General features: G+C 32.7%; 1 protein-coding gene across 2 annotated transcripts in view; it reads left to right on the forward strand.

Moving 5' to 3' along the window:
- LOC145242108 (TWiK family of potassium channels protein 18-like) overlaps positions 1–21,765 on the forward strand; it is a 254,966-nt gene that overhangs the window by 194,824 nt on the left and 38,377 nt on the right. For both annotated transcript variants that reach the window (XM_080105023.1, XM_080105024.1), the window contains one exon: positions 11,512–12,179. In XM_080105023.1, the coding sequence (XP_079961149.1) occupies positions 11,771–12,179 (409 nt within the window). In that variant the 5' untranslated portion in view covers positions 11,512–11,770. The remainder of the gene's footprint in view (positions 1–11,511; positions 12,180–21,765) is intronic.

Raw genomic sequence — 21,765 nt, forward strand, 5'->3', positions numbered from 1 at the left:
CTCTTACGCATCGTGCACTTATGATTTGTTCACCAAACCGTCTTGATACGGAACTTAGTGAAATTACAACTATTTTTCTTAATAATGGATATCCCATTAATATAATAAAATCTACTATTGAACGTAAAATTACTACATTTAATAGCGGTAAACATATTGGTCCATCACGTTGTCCCATTTATCTAAAATTACCATGGTTGGGTCCTGATGGCCTTCATATTGTTAAAAGGATTTCTTCTGCTACTCAACGATGTTTTCCAGCTACTATGCTTAGAGTAGTTTACACAACTCGAACCTTTTTCTCTTCTTTTCGTAAAGATGTTTTGCCAACCATTCAAAAGAACTCTGTTGTTTATAAATTCGTTTGTCAGTGTGGAGCTGACTACGTTGGCAAAACGTCCCAAAGATTAGAAATGAGAATATCCCAACATATCCCTCGGGATATTCGACTACACCAGGTTTCGAGAGCATCCGGGCACTCCCAGGCTCATGAGTCTGCCATCGGCGATCACCTGTTGAGTATAAATAGGTGTGCCGATCAATATTCCGATGGGTGGTTTTCTGTTTTATACAGTGCTAGGTCGAACTATCATCTCAATATCATTGAGGCGTTAGTTATTAACAACTCTCGACCTAGCCTGTGTAGACAAAAGATTCTTAGACATCAGTTGGAGATATTCATTGATTTAAAACCACCTGAACAGTGAGATTTTTTTTTTTTTTTTTTTTTTTTCCACTGTTCTTCCAACTGTAACCAAAATTCCCCTCTTCCCTCATTCGTTTTCTTAGTTTTTAATCTATCATTCTGACGTTTCCTCTTAGAGGGTCAGACGATAAGGCCTTAGGGAAAATTTTAATTTCACCTGCCCATTTCTTTGTTTTTTTTGGTATTTAAATTAAATTATGTTTCCTCTGAAATATATATATATATATATATATATATATATATATTCCGGGGGTTACAGAATTTTATAATGGCTAAATACAGACCGAAAAGCATAATGAATTTAAAAAATGAAAATAAAGGTTAGCTAACCAGGTTTTGTTCCTCACTTATTAAAGCTAAATCGAGGAAAATACGATTCAAAACAAACAAAAATCCATGAATATGGCGGGGGTACGAAAAAAAAACACAAATAAACGGGGGGAAATTACATAGAGAGTAAATTAAGTCCTAGAAGATTTTCTTTTTGCTTGCAAAGAGAAGGTCTCAAAGACTTAATAAAAAGAGTCTCTAAAATTTTCAAATGATAGGGAGAGTGCGACTTACTAAGGATCGTAAACATGTCAGCACTGAAATTCGTGGCACACGCATGGTTATTTATAAGATGGTCGCAAATCGCAGAACCATACGTATTACTCAGAACATCCGAGGGTGAAAAATTTGCATAACGAATCTTTGAAGGCACATGCTGTTTCAAACGAAAATCTAATCTTTGCGATGTTCGCCCAACATAGTGCGCACTGCAACTACATTTAAATAAATAAATAATAGAATTATTATGGTGGGGGAAGGGAGAACATCTTTGCGAATAGACGGCAACATAGGCCTAGTTGAAAAAACAACACGCGGGTTCGATGCAAAATAACACCGTTGCACAGACAAAGAAATTTACTTAGCAAATCGGTCACTGATGTTACCTAGCCAAGGTAGACCTAGGTACACATGATCTATTAGCTATAATTTCTTTGGGTTTATGAAAATTAGAAACTTTCTTATTGATAGTAGTTTCAACAATATCCAAGGGGTAACCATTATTACAAAGGTTCTTAATGATAAATTTGAGTTCGTCATCCAAATTAACTTCGGAACAAATCATCAAGGCCCTATGTGCTAAAGTTTTGATTAAATTATATTTTTGGTTTATAGGGCAAAAAGAGTCCCAACGCGTATAGAGACCCGTAAAAGTTGGTTTACGATAAACAGAAGTAAGAAAACACGTGGATGTCTTGGACACAAAAACATCCAAAAACGGAAGAGTAGAATTCGTTTCCTTGTCTACCGTAAACATAAGGGTTGGATGACCGTTATTAAGGGACACAAAAAAAGCATCCGCATTCGTCTCGTTGTCAGATAAGCAGAAAGTGTCATCAACTTAACGAAAATAAATGTCTGGTTTGCATAAACCAGACAATAGACCTTCTTCATGAAAACCCACAAAGATATTAGCCAACGCTGGTCCCGATGGGGAACCCATGGCCACACGTCACAAGTCTTTTTACTTGTATCCCATTATTAGAGACTATTAATATTTGTGCTGACGCTTTATATCGGAGTAAACTTCCGACTCCCCCAATACCAGAAAATATTTTTGTAGAATCGATGAAATGTGCCACCATGTCGGTAGAATTCAGTTTCAACGATATTATGTACAGACAGACGGATGGTGTGGCCAATTGGCTGTTTAACGATTTGACGTTTGAAAACCGTACCAAACTCCTCCACCAAGAGACAGAGCATTCAAGGTAGATGGATAGATATTCGTAAAGATTAGCGAGTAAAAACTTAAAACTGAGAAAAAAATAGCAGGTCTCACTCTCCTCTATCAATCTATTTTCGCAATTAGAGGTCCTCTTTATTTCTCTTTCTCTCTCTCTCTCTCTCTCTCTCTCTTTCTCTCTCTCCTTTTTTCTGTACTAATATCCACGATTTTTCTTCCTTTTTTTTTAACTTTCCAGTTTGAGGCATCCTTATTTCTTTTCTTTTTAACTTCACAGTTCAGATTTTATTTTATATGGATATGAATGTTAGTGCAAATACTGGCGAAGGATAATTTTTGTGCCATTTTTGATAGAGGGTGTTCACCAGTAAAATATAATTCATCGGCTAATTTGGTACAATGGTCAGAATGTTTGTTAATCGTCTGGAAGACTGAGATGCGATCCTTAGTTGAATTGTGTCAACCCTCCTCACCCCCAACATGGTATTTGATTTTTCTTTCTAAACACTCATCAGTATAAGGTGAAGATTAAACATAAATAGAACAATCTTTGCAATGTTCATCTCGTTGCAGTAACTAATGAAAGGTAGTCTTTTAATATCATATCTGCTGACCTCAGAGGAAGATTAAATCTAGACAGTAAGAGATGTATGCAGAACTGGAGACTTCGATGGTCTGGCCACGTTGAAAGAATGGATGAGAGTTTTTGATGAGTAGATTTAGAACAGTTGAGGGAGAAGAGTCAGTTGACAGGAGCACCTCAAAGAAAATATGCAAGGAATGAACAAAGATGGAGGGATTATCCACTGATTGCAAACAACTATACTACAGACCTTTTATGTTTTGTTTTTGCAATTAGTTTTGCGAGTCCTTGTACATACAGCACCTGGTACTCTGAAGTGGATTAACATCACTTAACATCGCTGATCTTTTGAAGTCATAGAATGTTTATTGAAATGATTGGATTCAGTATTAAATGACTCAAAAAGGTTGATATGCTACAAAACCAAACAATCAAACCATTATATTTTTAATTTCACCAATTTCTGAACTTCGTAAGAGGTTCCGATATGATTGCTTCAATTTTTCATCGGCTCTAAACATATCAATAATCTTGCCTATTAAAAAGAAAAAGAAAGTAGCGACGTCTGCTTTAATGTGTTTGAAAATGGCAATAAGTGGACGCCATCTTGTATTTTCATTAAAACAATTTTGAATAAGAAAGAATGATAAGGTGTGGAAAGAGCTTTTGATGTCTGATTTATGGTTTAATATCGAATTTGATTCACTCTTTAATGGTGAAGACATTAAACCATAAAAGTAATTGTGATAAGACAAAAAAAAAAATAAATAAATAAACCAAGGGGAGGTAATCACCCTGTTTTCAGGTTGAGTACATAAAAAAATTATTTTTATTTATTTATTTTTTTTTTTTTACTAAAATATTTATAGGTCATCATTATATAAAGTCAATCGAGAAGATAATAACTTTTTCTCAAAGCCCACCAGACGATAATAATTATGCATCCACTGTTGTATTTCTGCAAAGTTTAAAAGAATAATGACACACTGATATATGAAAATATAACAATATATATTTATTCTCGCTGACGGTGATGGATGCTTGATTATTGGGGGGGGGGAGATTCAACGCATAGGAATTCAACGGGTTGATACTTTTCGTGCCCAAATCATAAACCTACCTCGATAGCTTTTTCAGTTGTTATTATGTGTCTGTCCAGTGATATTAACGAGTAACAAATAAAAAGACGAAAAAAAAGAAAACTCAAAGTTAAAATAAAGAAATGTTTCTCTAAACATAAAACAAAACATACAAATAATATTTACAAGTAAATGCACTTTCTTACTGCTACTGCTATTACTTTTGAAAGCGGTTATAAAGTTTATAGCGTTGATGGTAAGTGGGGGGGAGAAACACTACTTACTTCAAATAAAATATTTGATGTATGGGAAAATCTAACAATAATACTAATAATGATAATAAAATATAGTTCTTTGATCAGTGAGAAAATATACAGAAATCTTTGTATTTACCAAATTCCAATTTTTTTTATTTTTTCAAATGGTGCGGCGTTGCGCATTTAAAGAGTTTTTTTTTTCCGACTGGATTTTCATTCTAGAAACATTACCGGAGTTCTTAACCGCAAGTTAGCAACTTAACAATTTAACAACTAATGTAGCTGTTAGTGCAGCGTCTTTATATAGGTTTCTGCGTGGAATTTTCTTAATTAGTCCAGTTTGTTTCGAAATCATTCTAAATAGAATGATTTCGAAACAAACTGGACTAATTAAGAAAATTTTAATATTCTATTCATTTTTATGCGGATAATTGGAGTGTCATAACACTATTTTATAAGGAAAATGCCCTCTCATAAAATTATTATATAACTATTTGTAACCTCATTAAACGGCTTCTTGAGACGGCATTGTCACTGTACCCGCGCCCCAAGGTCGTTTTATTTGGCCATTGTTATTTTTACTCGATTAACCTGACTTTGGTTCGGCTTTATACTCCTGTGTATTTTATTGAAAATGATATTTCAGATAATCAATATTAAACTTATCTTTTTTGTTTTTGATAATTGATCAAGTTTGTTGTTTCTTCCCACGTAAGTGCCTAATGTCAAGTTCATAATTTTTATTCAAATGACCTTTTGGTATATTTGTTAATTATTTTATGTTTCTTACATACTGTTGCTAGATGCACTTCTTTGTCGAAATGATTTCTCGGCACACACTGGATATTTCAAAATACAACCGCTGAGATACAACACGCGGCTCTTCACAAACACTTTTCTTTCTCCAACTTTACAGCTTGGCAAGAAAGAAGAAGAGAAAAAAGAAAGAAAACAACATACTGAGGATGGAGTTTGACTCCGAAATATATTTATATAATGAATTTCAAACAAGTAAAATATTTGTTTATTTTCCTTATATTATGTTGTGATTTGGCTTTCAAGCGCACTTGTTGCGTATTTTATTTTATTCAAATTAAATCAACGTTTCTATAATGGAACTCACACTCTTGACGTGATTTCTTTTAGTTGTCAATTGTTTCAAAAAGCCATTCATATCCTTGCGCTACAGAAAATCGTTTTCATCCAATTATTTCTTCATAGTTGTGCCTTACCACTCCACTTAGAAAATCTACTTCATAACATAAGCATGTGTTGAAAGCAATCGGACAAAAACCGGAATAAAACCCTATATATTTGTCTCCTCAATATATCAATACAAAACCACGCGGATCAATGTGTCTACAGTAAGAACAACAATAAAGAACGAGTTATAATAGTTTCGTGGATCGATGATTGAATCATTGCAGCAGGCAACACAGTCACCAAATTGCATCAAACAAATGATAACTTTAAAATTCCAGATCAAGAAACTCTGAAAACTCCGTGGTTTTCTATGAATAGGCCTCAACCGTTGCCTTCGTAAATAGAAAACTTTTCCATTGAGTTTAACGTCACAGTGGTTGGTACCAAAGAAATTCGTGCTTCGGCTCAACTCAATGGATAGTTCATATGAACTAAGAGAAATACATTGCCTTCGTAAGAGAAATACGTTGCCTTCGTAAATAGAAAACCTTTTTATTGAGTTTGACATCACTGTGGTTGGGGCCAAGGAAAGTCGTGCTTCGGCTCAACTCGATGTATAGTTCATATGAACTAAGATAGTGAAAACCGAAAACAACGCCGTGTGAACAAAAGTTGGACATTCCTAACGATAGCAAAACCTGACTAACCCCAGGAAGTGCCGCGAAGTGACCGAAAGCCTAGATAGGTGGATTTAAATTGCATTGTCAGTAAATTATGTGGCCAAACGATGCGAACAGCACTGGACAACAGTCAACACGCACTAAGATATATAAAAGATACAGCAGAGTGCCATTTGCGCTACACTAAGAAACAGTGATAGGATACAGCTTTTGTTAAGAGGGGCGATAAAATTCTTCAAAGAAAAGGTAAAAATCAGACTTTTTTTTTTTTACAAAGCTATTAGGGTGCAAAAAAAAGCTTAAAGAATTAAAACTCGAAGCTGCCTGACAGAAAAGAAAAAAAATGCCCTTAAGACAAAAAGGGATAAAGTTTTTGTTCTATCTATCTATCTATTTATCTATTAAATAAAAGAAACTCTCTCTCTCTCTCTCTCTCTCTCTCTCTCTCTCTCTCTCTCTCTCTCTCTCTCTCTCTCTCTCTCTCTCTAGGTGTAAGTTCGTTTTCTATGGACTCGAAAACGGCTGGGTTGATTTTTTTTTTTTTAGTTTCATACGAAGGTACTTGATGTATATGGGGGTGTTCTTACGTAGTTTTGTATCCAAAGATTACGAAAACTTATCGAGTGGAAAGTTATTTATAGTTGAAAATATTTTTTTCGGAAAATTAGGTAAAATTGCATTTCATTAGTTGTTATTAAGTAGACGGTGAAGAGTTTACACACAAGGACATAACTGGGAACGCCTATTTTAGATTACATGTTAATGGCTACCAACATTTATTAAAAACACAATAGCAGTTGTTCTACTCGGTTAACTATCGTAATTTTTTTTATATATTACTATTTTCGGCATGACAATTTAGTAAGTAATATTATTTTGGCACTTCTGCCTGACAGTGACATTATAGCAACAGAGACAAATTTTAGACTCCTATTCTTCAAATGAGAAATGACATCTAGCGGCCATTATGTGAACTAACTTCAAATATAAACAAGTGTTTACGATAACGCAAAAATATATAACAAAATAAATAACACAAAAATATACGAAAATCGAACCATTTTTTTTTACAAGGTGGTCACCACTTATCAAGGCCCGGAAGCCACTCAGGGATAAGGGTTATTGTAAGTACAGTACGTTAGTATGGATATTTAAAGTGTCTACTTAAGGGGGTGGTTCATCAGGAATTTGTTTATGTTGGACTTGAAGACATCCAAGTTGTAGTACGGAGGGAAACAGGCAGACGGAAGAGAGTTCCACAGGCGTGCAGTTCTAAGAAAGAAGCTCTGTTCATGGAATCTACGTTTTGATTTAGGCGTAGATAAAGAGTGGGGAAAGTTTTTGACAGTAGTTTCAGCTAGACGGGTGTTTTTTGTAAAAGATTGCCGAGGAGGGACCAAAGATTGGAGTTCAGACGAGCACCTGCCATGGAAATAACGATAAAACAAAGATAGGCTTGCAACGTCTCTTCTGTGGGAGAGAGGTTGCAGAGAAAAGAAAAGAGTATCCCCCACTAAGCAACAAAGTCTATTTTGTACTCTGTCAAGGCAGGATAGGCTGTTTTTAGCAGCTCCTGCTCAGATATGGCAGCAGTACTCCATCCTTGGACGTCCCTGGCTTTTATATAGATAGAGACTTGCATCAGTAGTGAGATATCTTCTGGAGCGGTAGAAGGATCCCACCATCTTTCAAGCGACCTTGGCAACAGACTTGATGTACGTGTTCCATTTCAGATCAGGAGTGAAGGTCAAGCCCAGAAGCTTGTCAAAACATGGGGCTTCTCCTAGACGAGAGCCATCCATTTCAATTGATGTCAGATGGGGATCAGAGCGTTGATGATGTAAAGATAGGAGTTTGGTTTTGGATGCATTAAAGGTAACCAGCCACGTCTCCCCCCACTGAACCACTCGTTCGAGATCAGAGGAGAGAGAATCAGAGAGAGCTTTGTCATTTACGGCCTTTGATGTGTTGCTGTAGACGGTCGTGTCATCAGCATAGATGTCAACGAATGATTTAAATATGTGTTTAGGGAGATCATTGATGTAGATCAGGAAGAGAGTTGAGCCCAGGATGGACCCTTGAAGGACTCCAGCATTAATACTGCAGGCCTCTGATTTTTGTCCATCAACCACTACTCTTATGAGCCTATCAGAGAGAAATGATTTAATGATAGAGAGAATATTTCCAGTGATACCGTAGCTGGAGATCTTGTGAAGTAGGCCTTTATGCCATACTTTGTCGAAGGCCTTTGATATGTCAAGAGCAATTGCCCTGGAAAGGAAGCCTTTGTCAAGAGATTCACTAATCCTATGAGATATAACCGTTAGCACATCTGCGGTAGATCTTGCAGAACGGAAACCATATTGCGTGTCACTAAGAAGATTATTTCTGCTGAGGTGGTTGACTATTTCTCTATTTAATATGGATTCGAGCAACTTACTCATGACACACAGGAGACTTATTGGTCTGTACTGAGAGGGAGATGACTTATCACCTGAGTTCTTAAATACAGGGCATACTGATGAGGTTTTCCAAGGTGTTGGAAAGCACTTCTCCTTGAGGCAACGTTTAAACAGTTTCGTAAGTATGGGAGCAAGTTCTGGTTGAAGCTTTTTTAACACTATAATTGGGATGCCGTCAGGGCCAGTAGCTTTACTGGAATCAAGGTTCTTGATTAGCTTGGCGACCTCATGCACAGATATTTGTATGTTACCTAGCGTGTTCTGTGTTATAGGAGGAAATATGGGGAGTTGATGGCCTTCGTCGCATAGGGTAGAATTAGCTGCAATAAAAAATGTATCAAAATATAATTTTAATGTATTAATATAAATTCTTTTTAATGAGTGATTTAATGCATCAGAATATAATTTTAATTTGTCAGTGTAGCAATACAAAATTTTAAAAACATGAAACGTTTAGAGAGGTTTAAGAATAATATTTTTTCTTTACAGAAAGATTGTTTTTTCTTTTTCTTTTTTTTTACAGAAAGATATTTTTTATTTTCACAGTAACTTTGTATAAACCTATATCAAAATATAATTTTGTTCGTCAATGTAGCAAAATAGAATTTTAAAAAACATGAAACATTTATAGAGGTTTAAGAATACTTGTTTTTTTTTGTTTTTGTTGTTGTTTTTTTTTTGTACAGAGAGATTGTATAAAAATGTAGCAAAATATAATTTTAGTTTGCACGCACTTTTAGAAAAGGAAAAGTTATCGACCCCTGTTCTTTGGCTTACAAGTGACATTTGTCGGCGGTTCTTGAAACTAAAATACATACATTCGCCCCATGTGACTGTCATGCAGAAGTGCCCTAGTTTTGCTTAAAACGACATATTAAAAAAAAATCATCTGTTGACTCTATCTGTTAAGAGCGAGACACTTTCACTGTTTTTATTTTATTTTTTTTTATATATATTTTCGTTGTTTTCGGCGACCATTCGAAGTAATAATCATTTTCTGATTTGTTTTACAACCCACAGAAAAAAAAAAAAAAAATTAAAAAATTGGCCCAAAATTAAAAATATGACAAATAAATGTTATCAAAGGACAGATAAGTTACTCTTCTACCTATCTGAAAAAGGTTTTAGTGTTTTTACTCACTTCAAAACGTTTAATCGGTTCGAAAAACATACAGTGTCTAACGATAGGTGTGAACAAGAAAAATGGCGATGAGCTGACACCTAAATATGTGAAGTTTGAAAAATGGACTTAATAATAAAAAAATATACAAAATACTGTTAGAAATCCACCTAATACATGTCACGGTAACATATATTGGGTGAGTTTCTAACAGTATTTTGTATGATTTCTTAGTTTTAAGTCATTATCAAACCTATACATATTTAGATGTCAGCTCACCGCCATTTTTCTATTGTTAGACACTGTATTGCTTTCGAACAAATTAATTCCTTTAGACTTTTTAAGATGGCGTCGCGAGATCGTTTCTTGTGTTTAGCCATAAAATTTAATTTTTTTGTTATTAAAATTAACTACTTGACCAATTTATATATATATTTTTTTTGTGTGTGTACGATATATTCTTTGCGTCTTGAGAATGTACACCATAGAAATTTGTATTTATTTATTTATTTTAAATATAGGGTGAATTTTGTATGAAAATAATCGGCACTTTTAAGGAAAATTCATTTAATTCATGAAATGTTCCGGTAATTAAGCTTTCCTGTTATGTTACTGTGTTAGTTTAATGTATTTGTTTTGATTTATTAAAAAGCCTCGTGATTGTCGTCCCTTGTCCCGAGTGAAACTCTCCAAAAAATGTTCTTCTGCATTTTAGGTTTAAAACCTAAAATGCAGAAGTGCCGATTTTTTTAAAATAAGTAAATATGCCAATCGTAAAGTTTTTCTTTTGGGGGAAAGGATTGAAGAAAACGACAGGTTTTGTTAACAGAGACGAGAAAGACCTTAAAAGATTTAAAAAAAAAAAAAACAAAACAAAAGACAACAAAAGCTATTAGGGTGAACACACTTCCTCAGAAGATACTCACGACGATATGCAAGCCTAATTCCGCTCATAACGCCATAAAGTACTGTGTGTGTGTGTGTGTGTGTGTGTGTGTGTGTGTGTGTGTGTGTGTGTGTGTGCGCGCACGTGCGTGCGTTCATTGATTCCCTATGGATTTCAAAACGGCTGAGCCGATTTTTTCTTAATTTCAAATACATGTACTTTATGTGCCTAGCAGTATTCTTAGATAAATTCGGAATACTTAGAATAAGTATCGAAAATCGATAATCGAAGAAATCCCATAAGAGAAGAAACAGTTCAATTATGACCAAAGTTAATACTTTTTATACAGCTTAACATTACAAGCGCTTTGGAGAAGTTTTAGCCCGTACAAACAGAAGAGCTCAGCGTATAAAATCAACATTTTTTTTTTTTTTTTGATAAGACAGGGACGCGTTCAAAATGGACGTTTCTGTTTAGAGCACAACTTAACCATTACGATTGATTTTTGCATTTTGAATTTTTATTCAAGTCATTATATAAAAATAACTTCATAAAATTAACAGTAGGTTCTCTACAGTGCAATGAAAACTACAATGAATTGTGGACTAAATCGCTGCAGAGAGGCATATGAGGCCTCTCTTCGGTGTACCGTGGTGGGTTCCTGACCGGAATAGGCAATCGATTGATTTGATTGAAAAGGGGAGCTTTCACTGATTTCGATGACAATAAAAGTATTAGAAGTGTAGAACCTTTGTTGATTCTCATTCAATCCCGGGCAACTTCGTATCCCCCTGCTAGTTGCAACTAAAACAATTACAATAACTATATAATTACTAATATCTAGTTGTTTTCTTTTTCAGGTGAGGGACTCTCCCCAGGCTTAAGGTAATCTTTCCTGGCTTGATGTCCCTTCACTGAGTCTCCACATCAAAAACTCGCTCAATCCGCAAGGATAACTGCAAGCTCTAAACAAGACCCCCTTTCTTCGAAAAAGCATCGTTTCCAGAAACCACAGTGCAGCACCATTAGAAAAAGGGTACGCAACTCAACGCGAAAAACAAGGAAAATCTTTGCCGCGGTGTTTCTCAAAGAACAGGTTAAAAAGCGGACCCTCCAGAAATGGATCATGTCCAAGATGGTCTACGCACGAGTCACAAACTTCTTCACAAGACCCTCACGACGATGTATAGCATCGTCAAGTCCTGGTTCGGCCTCCTCATCCTTCTTATCATCTATTCGTTGATAGGGGCGTTCATCTTTATGAGGATCGAGGGTCCGCCAGAAAAGAAGCGTCGGGGCAATCTGATCAGGGAGCGACTCCGGATCGGCGATCTGCTGTGGAATCTAACACAAAGCTACGACGGTGATCCGCAGTCCTACGACAACTGGACGCAGTACGTCCAAGATGAGCTGCCGCGCTACGAAGACTACATCTACACGGCGTATCGGCACTCGTTCTCCCCCACGCATGAGGTATGGGACTTCTACGGAGCGCTGTTGTACTGCGGAACTATCTATACTACTATAGGTAAGTTAATGCAGGTTTGAACCCTGGTTTTCTTTTCTCACTCGTTTTTTTTTTTTCTTTATTTGATTTATTTTATCATTTTATGGCAGTAGTAGTCCCCAATACAACGGAAATAACAGCAGCAGCAGCTGTCAGTATTAACGATGTTTGAAATATCTGCTTGGCTTGCAAGCTTTGCGCTGATTGGAGCGGAAACTTAATTTGAATTAAGATTTAACCAGTCGGAAGTAATCTTTTATACGAGATGAACACGAGTTCCCAAAGGCAATTTATTAGCTGTGAGAAGACACAGCTGCCGAAGTCGTTCATGTTGCTAATTCCTCTCTTGGCGTGCAAATTGAACCGGCCTTTAGCCATGGACTATCGGCATCAACAAAAAGACTTCACTATATAAGATGACAACCTATCTGCACGTCAGATTACTCTCAATATATTATTTATTTTCAAATAGGTTTTCGTTACAATATCTTTACTTTATATATCATCTTAAAGAGCGTTTTTCGCTCTATCTAATCATTTAAATTACAATCGTTTTAAAACAATTATGTTTTCTTTTCAGAACGTTGAATACAAAATGTAAAAAAAGCAAATTTGCACAATTTTTTTATTTCAATTCAAGCTAGGCCAAAAAAGCTGCTGAAACGACTCACGATATCAATGAAGCGTTTGACCCAGGAACCATTACTGAACACACAGCACAATGGTGGTTTTAGAAATTCCATAGTGGCGATGAGTCTTGAAGATGATGAGCGTAGTGGTCGGCCATCAGATGTTGACAACGATCAATTAAGAGTCTTAGTCGAAGTGAATCCATGCAAATTGTTCGAAAATTTGCTTTTGAATTAGACATAACGTATACGACGATTTCCAACCAGTTGAGAGAAATTGAAAAGATAAAAAAAACTTGATAAATGACTACTTCATGAATTGAATGACAACCAAAAGAAACGCCGTTATGAAGTGTCACCTTTCCTTTCTTTTACGCAACAAGAATGGCTCATTTCTCGACCGGATTGTGACTTGTAATGAAAAGTGGGTTCTTTACGACAATTGGCGATGCTCAACTCAGTGGTTGGACACTGATGAAGCTCACGACACTTCCCGAAGCGAGTTGCACCAAAAGAAAATCATACTGACTGTTTGGTGGTCTGCAACCGGTCTCATCCATTACATTTTTTTAATGCAGGCGAAACCATTATGGCGGTGAAGTACTGTCAACAAATGGATGGAATGCATCAGAAACTTCGACAACAACACTCAGCATTAGTGAACAGAAAAGGCGCAATTCTCTTCCACGACAATGCCGGACCGCACATTACTAAAGCGACTCTGCAGAAGTTGAACAAATTGGGCTACGAAACTCTGTCTCATCCGCCATACTCTCCAGACCTCTCACCTACCGATTACCACTTTTTCAAGCATCTCGACAGTTTTTTTGTTGGTTTTTTTTTTGTGTGTGTGAGAAATGTTTCAAAAACCTAAGCGATATCAAAAACGCCTTCAGTGACTTCATTGCCACCAGAACGCAAGATTTTTACGTTACTGGCATAAATACAATTGTTTTATGTTTGCAAAAGTGTGGTGATTCTGACGGTGCTTATTTCGATCAATAAATTTTTGTTTGAGCATGGATATGTTCATCTGAATTTAAAATTTAAAAACCGCAAGAACTTTCTTGTCAACCTGATATTTCAACGAGCAATAACAACGTGAACTCGGCCAGCTTTACAAACAAACTCTTATTCCTATCTACGTACGTGCAGACTTTTGAATAACATTCTCTTATTATGGACTTGCAACACTTCTCTTGTTCAAATTCATCGACCTTTAATGACTTCTCTATTACTGACATTTTGTCACTTAGTGCATGTTCAACAAAGATTACCAAATAAAATATAATATGAAATGTTAGTATTCGACTTTATTTTAATTCTACCTGTACACTGTGGTTAGTCAGTATCACTTGAGTATGGTGTCTGCACTCTAAGATATTCCTTAATATTTCAATTACTTTCGTCAGTGTCGTCCATGATATGGTGCCAATCTTTCTTTTGATTCCAATTTCTCCACGTTTTCCCCCCGTTTTTTAGTTTGTTTGTTTTTTGTTTTTGTTATTTTTTGTTTTTGTTTTGTTTTTTGTTTTTGTTTTTCGTAATTGTTCCTTGTACTCCTGTTATTGGTATTACAGTAACTTTCTTCTTCTTTATAATCGGTTTAATGTCCATTTTACATACCTGGACCGCTTTAAGAAATTGACTTCTAAACTATCCTTCCTCGTCTATCTGTATCGGGCGCACGTTTGCAAATACATGCGAAATGACGTTACCGGTAGGGAAAAATAAAGATTTTCAAACGGAGATCACGTCAGAGACGAAAATAACGTTCGAGATCACGTTAGAGACATCGATGACGTTCAAGAAGGCGATCACGTGAGGGTCGTCCCAAAGCTAACAAGAGAATGAGAAAATAAACGTCGTTGCACCACAAAAAAAAAAAAGCGATTTGAACTGCTTTTCTAGTTTTGTCTACTTTGTTAATGAAGCTACAACGTGTTGGTTCCCGGACAACGTTACCTATCTTTATCACTTCCTCTCATGTTTAGCTTGATCTTCCTATGTGTGCTGAGTCTGTTACCTCAACTGTTCTACATGTATTAGCCCATGAACTCTCGTCCATTCTTTCGACGAAGTGTCCTATTCTGCACACATCTTACACTGCCCAGAATTAATCCTTTCAGCTATCTGCCAAGTTCCGTGTATTTTCCTAGTTTTCCTGCCTCCTTGATCTTCACCCTATGAACTGCTAAGACGTCGAAATCTACGATTTAGCAGATTTTTATTATCACATTAGGTCTCCTTGCTTGTATGCATCTATCTGTCTGTCTGTACTTCCATATCTCAGAAGATTTTATGATTTTTGTTTCCTTTTACTGCATTCGGTTTGTGTGTCTATCAATTGATTGCACGCTTAAAGTGCAAATGTTTGCATAGTTCCCAATGGACTACCTTTCCCATACAGATATGTATGTTTTCTCTATTCACTTACCATGTGATTTACCTTTTCGTCTCTTTGTCTACAGCATCTACATTTACTGCTTTCTTGGATTTTTTCTATCTTAGCTTTTCATATAGTGTGTTATGATTATGTTGCTTTATGCGGCTGTTTGTAGCAATTCCATTTCTCTATTCAGATGTTTTTTCTTAGCCATATCTATGCGTTTTCGTACATCTCTTGTCTGGTCGATCTTTTTAAAAAATTAATGTGTCTGCTTCTATTCCCATTTTTATTTTCTCTTTATATTTTCAATTTTATTGAATTTTCGTTTTTTTTAATTTCATGTTATGTATTCTTCTAGTTCTTTTAGTTCTTTTTTTTCATGCAGTTTTCTATATTTAACCGACCTCCCCATCTATCTCTCATTTTTACAAAGAATGGTTCAGTGTTATCTTTTAATCGCATTAAATTATGTATGGTCATTAATTACCCGGTTTTATGAGCCACGTGTCGACTTCTGTTTTTGTACAGTCTATAAACGGTCCAGAATATTTTAGTCAGGATAATGCTCTCTTATATTTCGACTATATAATTTGGTTTCTAAGAGTTTTCTTGTTATACTCGGGTATTTTCTTCCAATTTTTTCGCCCGTTTCTGTTTCCCAAACTCCTAGATATTTATAAATATCTTGTTTACTAAGTGCACTTTATCTGTTCTCGGTTGAACTGTCTCAATTTCATCTTATGTAGTACACACTTTCGCATTCTAAAATTTATTCGAAAATCCTGTTTGTAGATTATGGTTTTATTAGATTTGTTTTTCTTTTTTTTGTTTTTTTGGATAAATAGTTTCAGGTCTTTTCTTTTGTGTCTGTGAATTTATATCTGACCTTTAACTTCTTTATGAAAAGAGTCTAATTAAGTATTTTACTTTAAACACACACACACACACACACACAGCATTATTTCGATACTTAGTTCTTTCTGGTGTAACATAGCGCGAATGCGCGTATGCAAATGTATCCGAAATGACGTCACCGGTAAAGAAAAAAAGATTGGGGAAAAGAGAAGAGTACGATCACGTTATGGATGTGGAGCACGGAACGAAAACAGAGACATAGAGAACGTTCGCGATCACGTGGATGACGTCACGGTCGTAATGATGAGGAAATGAATGTCGTTGTTACAAAGAAAAAGCGAGTTGAAGTTATTTTCTATTCTTGTTCTCCTTTGCGACGTAAACTGTGATTAGGTGTTGGTTCCGGACATTAAACTTGTAAGATATTTACAGCAAGAACTTGTCTTATTACTACGACTGCAAAGGACTTTCCTTCAGTCCTCCATATTTAATGTTTTTATTAATGAGTAGGAAAAAAACAAAATAAAATGTCTTTACATATATATATATATATATATATATATATATATATATATATATATATATATATATATATATATATATATATATATATAATATACTCCATGAACAATTCAAATTGGAGGGGTGCCTATACAGAGATGATGCACTTTTCGCAACAAATTCCACAAATAAACATTACGAAAAAGCAATTAAATCCTTACTTAAATTCTTTAAAAATTATGGACTTACTATAAAAATCGACCCTAATAAAAAAAATAGTAAATTTCTTAGACGCAACCTTAAATCTTGAAAACTCTACCTTTGAACCCTATCATAAACCAAACCAATCTGTACTTTATGTCCATAATGAATCAAACCACTCTAAGTCAATACTGAAATCACTAGTTCCCAATGTCTCTTTAAGAATTTCTAAACTATCTTCTAACAAATCTATATTTATCAAAAACACAAAATATTACAATGAGGCCATTAAAAACTCAGGATACAAATCACAAATCAAATACCTAAATAAAAACGATAAAAACACAAACTGCATTGAAAACTATAATAATTGCAATAAACCTACTAAAAATATAATAACCTATAATATAGCCATGTCATCCCACATACGAATGGCAAAAAATAATTTAACTACAATACAAAACCAAATTAAACCGAAAACATTAGCCACTAACACAAAGAAACCACAAAGCAAAATCCGTAAGTGTAAAAAGACATAGGGAAATCCTACGGTTCAACCCTCCATATTCTAAAAATATTGAGACAAACATAGCCAGGGAATTCTTTAAGATATTAGAAAAAACTTTAAAGCCCCTCATAGATACAATAAAATCTTTAATAAGAACACGATCAAAGTGTCTAACTCAACTATGCCAAACCTACATAAAAAAAATAGTTAGTTCTAACAATAAAAAATTAGTAAGATACAAAATGGAAATATAGAGACTATAGCAGGCTGTAACTGTAGAAGAAAAAATAAATGCCCTTTACAATGTACCTGCAAGATAAAAAATGTGATTTATAGCTGCACAGTGTTACAAACCCCAAATATAAATTATGTTAATAGCAACCATACAAATCCCTTTTCACATTATAACTCTACTACAGTTATTCAATAACTGCACCCCCATTAACCAATCTACCAATAAAATACAACCAAACCTATTACATACCAATACCACTCCTAATCAACCTGACAACAAATATATTAAACAAAATGTAATCTACTTCGGTTCCACATCTGGACTTATTAAACATAGGATTTCAACGCATAAGCACTCCTTTAAAAATCCTTCCTTGAAAAACCAGACTGCTTTATCTAAACATATTTGGCGACTCAATGATAGAAATAATCCCTTCAATTTAAAATGGGAAATAATAGGGTCATATAAGGCATATATGCCGGGAGACAGATTCTGCGCACTTTGTAGATATGAAGCCTTTAAAAATTTTAAATATAATAAAAATAAAACCATTCTCTTAAATTTAAAAGGCAAAATATTTTCGGGATGCATTCATAAACGTTGGTTTAGATTCGACAAATTTAAGCCACCATAAATCATAAAATTTTCTTATTACTAATCTATCTTAAAATGTATAATTTCTGAATTAATAACTATTATTATATTAGTTTTTATCATTATTATTATTATTATTATTATTATTATTATTATTATTATTATTATCTTATCTGATATTTTACCATTATTTTCTATTTTATTATCTATTCCATTTTGAATTTATATTTTACTACTTTTATTAATTTAAGTTCTATAAATATTATAATTCCTATATCAAAAATATGATTATTTAATTACTACCAATAAGATTCATTTATTACTATTATTGATTTTATTAATATTACTATCTTTAAAACATTATATAAAAAATTAACTTATAAGTAATTAGTGGTTATCTCCCCTTGAACAATAAAATTCTTTATTTTTCTATTTGAATATAATTATGTCCCATTATAATTGAAATATTTAAGATGAATTCAAATATAGCGTTTCTAACGATTTTAAACTGGTAATATTATTCTATTGACGTTTCCTTTAAAGTTTGTATATATCAACATTTTCAAGCATTCATAAACTATATTTAACATCCCAATGAATGCATTGACGATGATACGAGCTTTAAAAGGCGGACCATGAAAAAGTATATATATTTTTTTATTAGAAATATTTAGAATATCCCTTCTTAACCTTACTTTTCCACCCGATTTTATTTTATTTTTATTTTACCTTACTTCGTTTATCAACATCAAAAAAGTCACTATTTTCCTTTATATTTAAAATATTTTCCAGATACATCTGCCTTACTTAAAAAAAAAATGCTAGTTTTATTTTTGGTATCTTTAAAAAAAAACACCCGATATTTTTGCTGATGAGGAGAGTTTGTTTCAAAAAACCAAATGATAAAATTATTGTCCAATTAAAACATTGCTTCCTAAACGATCGTACAATTTATTCATTTTTTTTGTTCTTCCTTATCAAACCGATTTTTAATTTTAATTATAAATTATCAATCATCTTACTATATATATGTATATATATATATATATATATATATATATATATATATATATATATGTATATATATGTATATATATGTGTGTATGTGTATGTGTGTCTATATATATAATTCGAGTTTATATGTATATATATAATTCGAGTTTATATATATATATATATATGTGTGTGCGTGTGTGTCTATATATATATAATTCGATTTTATATATATGTATATACATATATATATATATATAATTCGAGTTTATATATATATGTATATATATAATTCAAGTTTATATATATATATATATAAATTCGAGTTTATATATATAAAAATTCGAGTTTATATATATATAAATTCGAGTTTATATATATTATATGTTATATATATAATATATATATTATATATTATTATATATAAATTCTAGTTTATATATATATATATATATATATATATATATAAATTCGAGATAAGAGTTTATATATATATATATATATATATATATATATATATATATATATATATATATATATATATATATATATATATATATATATGATTGTTGAGCTGGATTAAATCCGACGATATGAAATAAAATGGAGGTGGAAGGACCTGGATACTCAACGTTTCGCCCGATTTATGCGTGCTTCTTCAAGAGGGATGGTCATGACCATCCCTCTTGAAGAAGCACGCATAAATCGGGCGAAACGTTGAGTATCCAGGTCCTTCCACCTCCATTTTATTTCATATATATATATATAAATTATATATATTATTATATATAAATTCAAGTTTATATATATATATATATATAAATTCGAGTTTATATATATATAAAATCGAGTTTATATGTATATATATATATAAATTCGAGTTTATATATATATATAAATTCGAGTTTATATATATACATAAATTCGAGTTTCTATATATATATATACATAAATTCGAGTTTATATATATAAATTCGAGTTTATATATATATATATAAATTCGAGTTTATATATATATATATATATAAATTCGAGTTTATATATATATATATGTGTGTGTGTGTGTCTATATATATATAATTATGTATATATATATAATTCGAGTTTATATATATATGTATATATATATAATTCAAGTTTATATACATAAATTCGAGTTTATATATATTTATATATATATATATATATATAAATTCGAGTTTATATAGATATATATATAAATTCGAGTTTATATATATATATATAAATTCGAGTTTATTTATATATATATATATATATATAAATTCGAGTTTATATATATATATATATACATAAATTCAACTTTATATATATATATATATATACATAAATTCGAGTTTATATATATATATATATATATAAATTCGAGTTTATATATATAAATTCGAGTTTATATATATACATATATATAAATTCGAGTTTATATATATAAATTCGAGTTTATATATATAAATTCGAGTTTATATATATATATATAAATTCGAGTTTATATATTTATATATATATGTATGCATATAAATTCGAGTTTATATATTTATATATATTTATATATGTATGCATATAAATTCGAGTTTATATATATATATATATATATATATATATATATATATATATATATATATATTCGAGTTTATATATATATATCTATAATATAAAGCTAAATGTCTGTATGTCTGGTCACGAATAGGTTCCTATATGGTTGACTATTTTAAAAAACTGATTACATATAATGATAGATGTATCGACACACAGGAATGGGTATGTTTGATCTGGCAGAACAGTGGTTCATTAAAATTTTGGGGTCTCCGTTCATGCCTTGTCCACAAAGTATAGAAATAAAAAAATAAAAAATTACAAAAATAAGTTTAGAAGTGTTTTTGATATAGATGTACATAAGAATACTTTGATAAGTATGTTTTAACTTAAATAGGGATGGTATAATACAATTGTGGGGTCTGCATTCACGCCTGGCCTCTATAGAATGGAAATAGACATAAACTTGAATAAAGACTTTTCATATCTATCTGCGTAAGTATACTTTGATAATTATGTTTCAGTTTGAAGAAATATGGTATAATAAAATTAGGGGGTGTTTGTTCGCGCCTGACCTCCATAGAATGGAAATATGTCACAAAGTTTAACAAGGTTTTTTTTATATAGATCCACAGAATATTGTGATAAGTGTTCCAGTATGAACAGGTATGGTATAATAAATTATGGGGTTTATCTATTTCATTTTTACTTTCATCATATTTTGCTTTGGTTTTGATACCCTCAAATTCGAAGCTATCTCTTTACAACCCTTCCTTTTCATAACCTATCATACTTTCATAAATCAGAGTCCATTTTCTGTTGGCTGTTTTTGAACCCAGTCAACGACGGATACTTTTGCTAGTATATATATATATATATATATATATATATATATATATATATATATATATATATATATATATATATACTAGCATTTCAGCCCGGCCTTGCACGGGTGTTAGGTGTATGCTGAGCCAAAAAAAGGTTCAATTTTTATAACTTCGACCCCTATTATGACACCTTAAAAGTTATTGTTTTAGGCTCAAATCAAGTTAAGTTAGATCCATGTCCAAGGAGCCTATATCTAAAATTTCAAGCCTATATCCAAAATTGTCGGAAGAGTTTGGTAGAGTTCTCAAAGGTCAAATTGT

This window comes from Euprymna scolopes, chromosome 21 (assembly GCF_053919585.1).
Source record: "Euprymna scolopes isolate OS-2025 chromosome 21, ASM5391958v1, whole genome shotgun sequence".
NCBI classification, from domain to species: Eukaryota; Metazoa; Mollusca; class Cephalopoda; order Sepiida; family Sepiolidae; genus Euprymna; species Euprymna scolopes.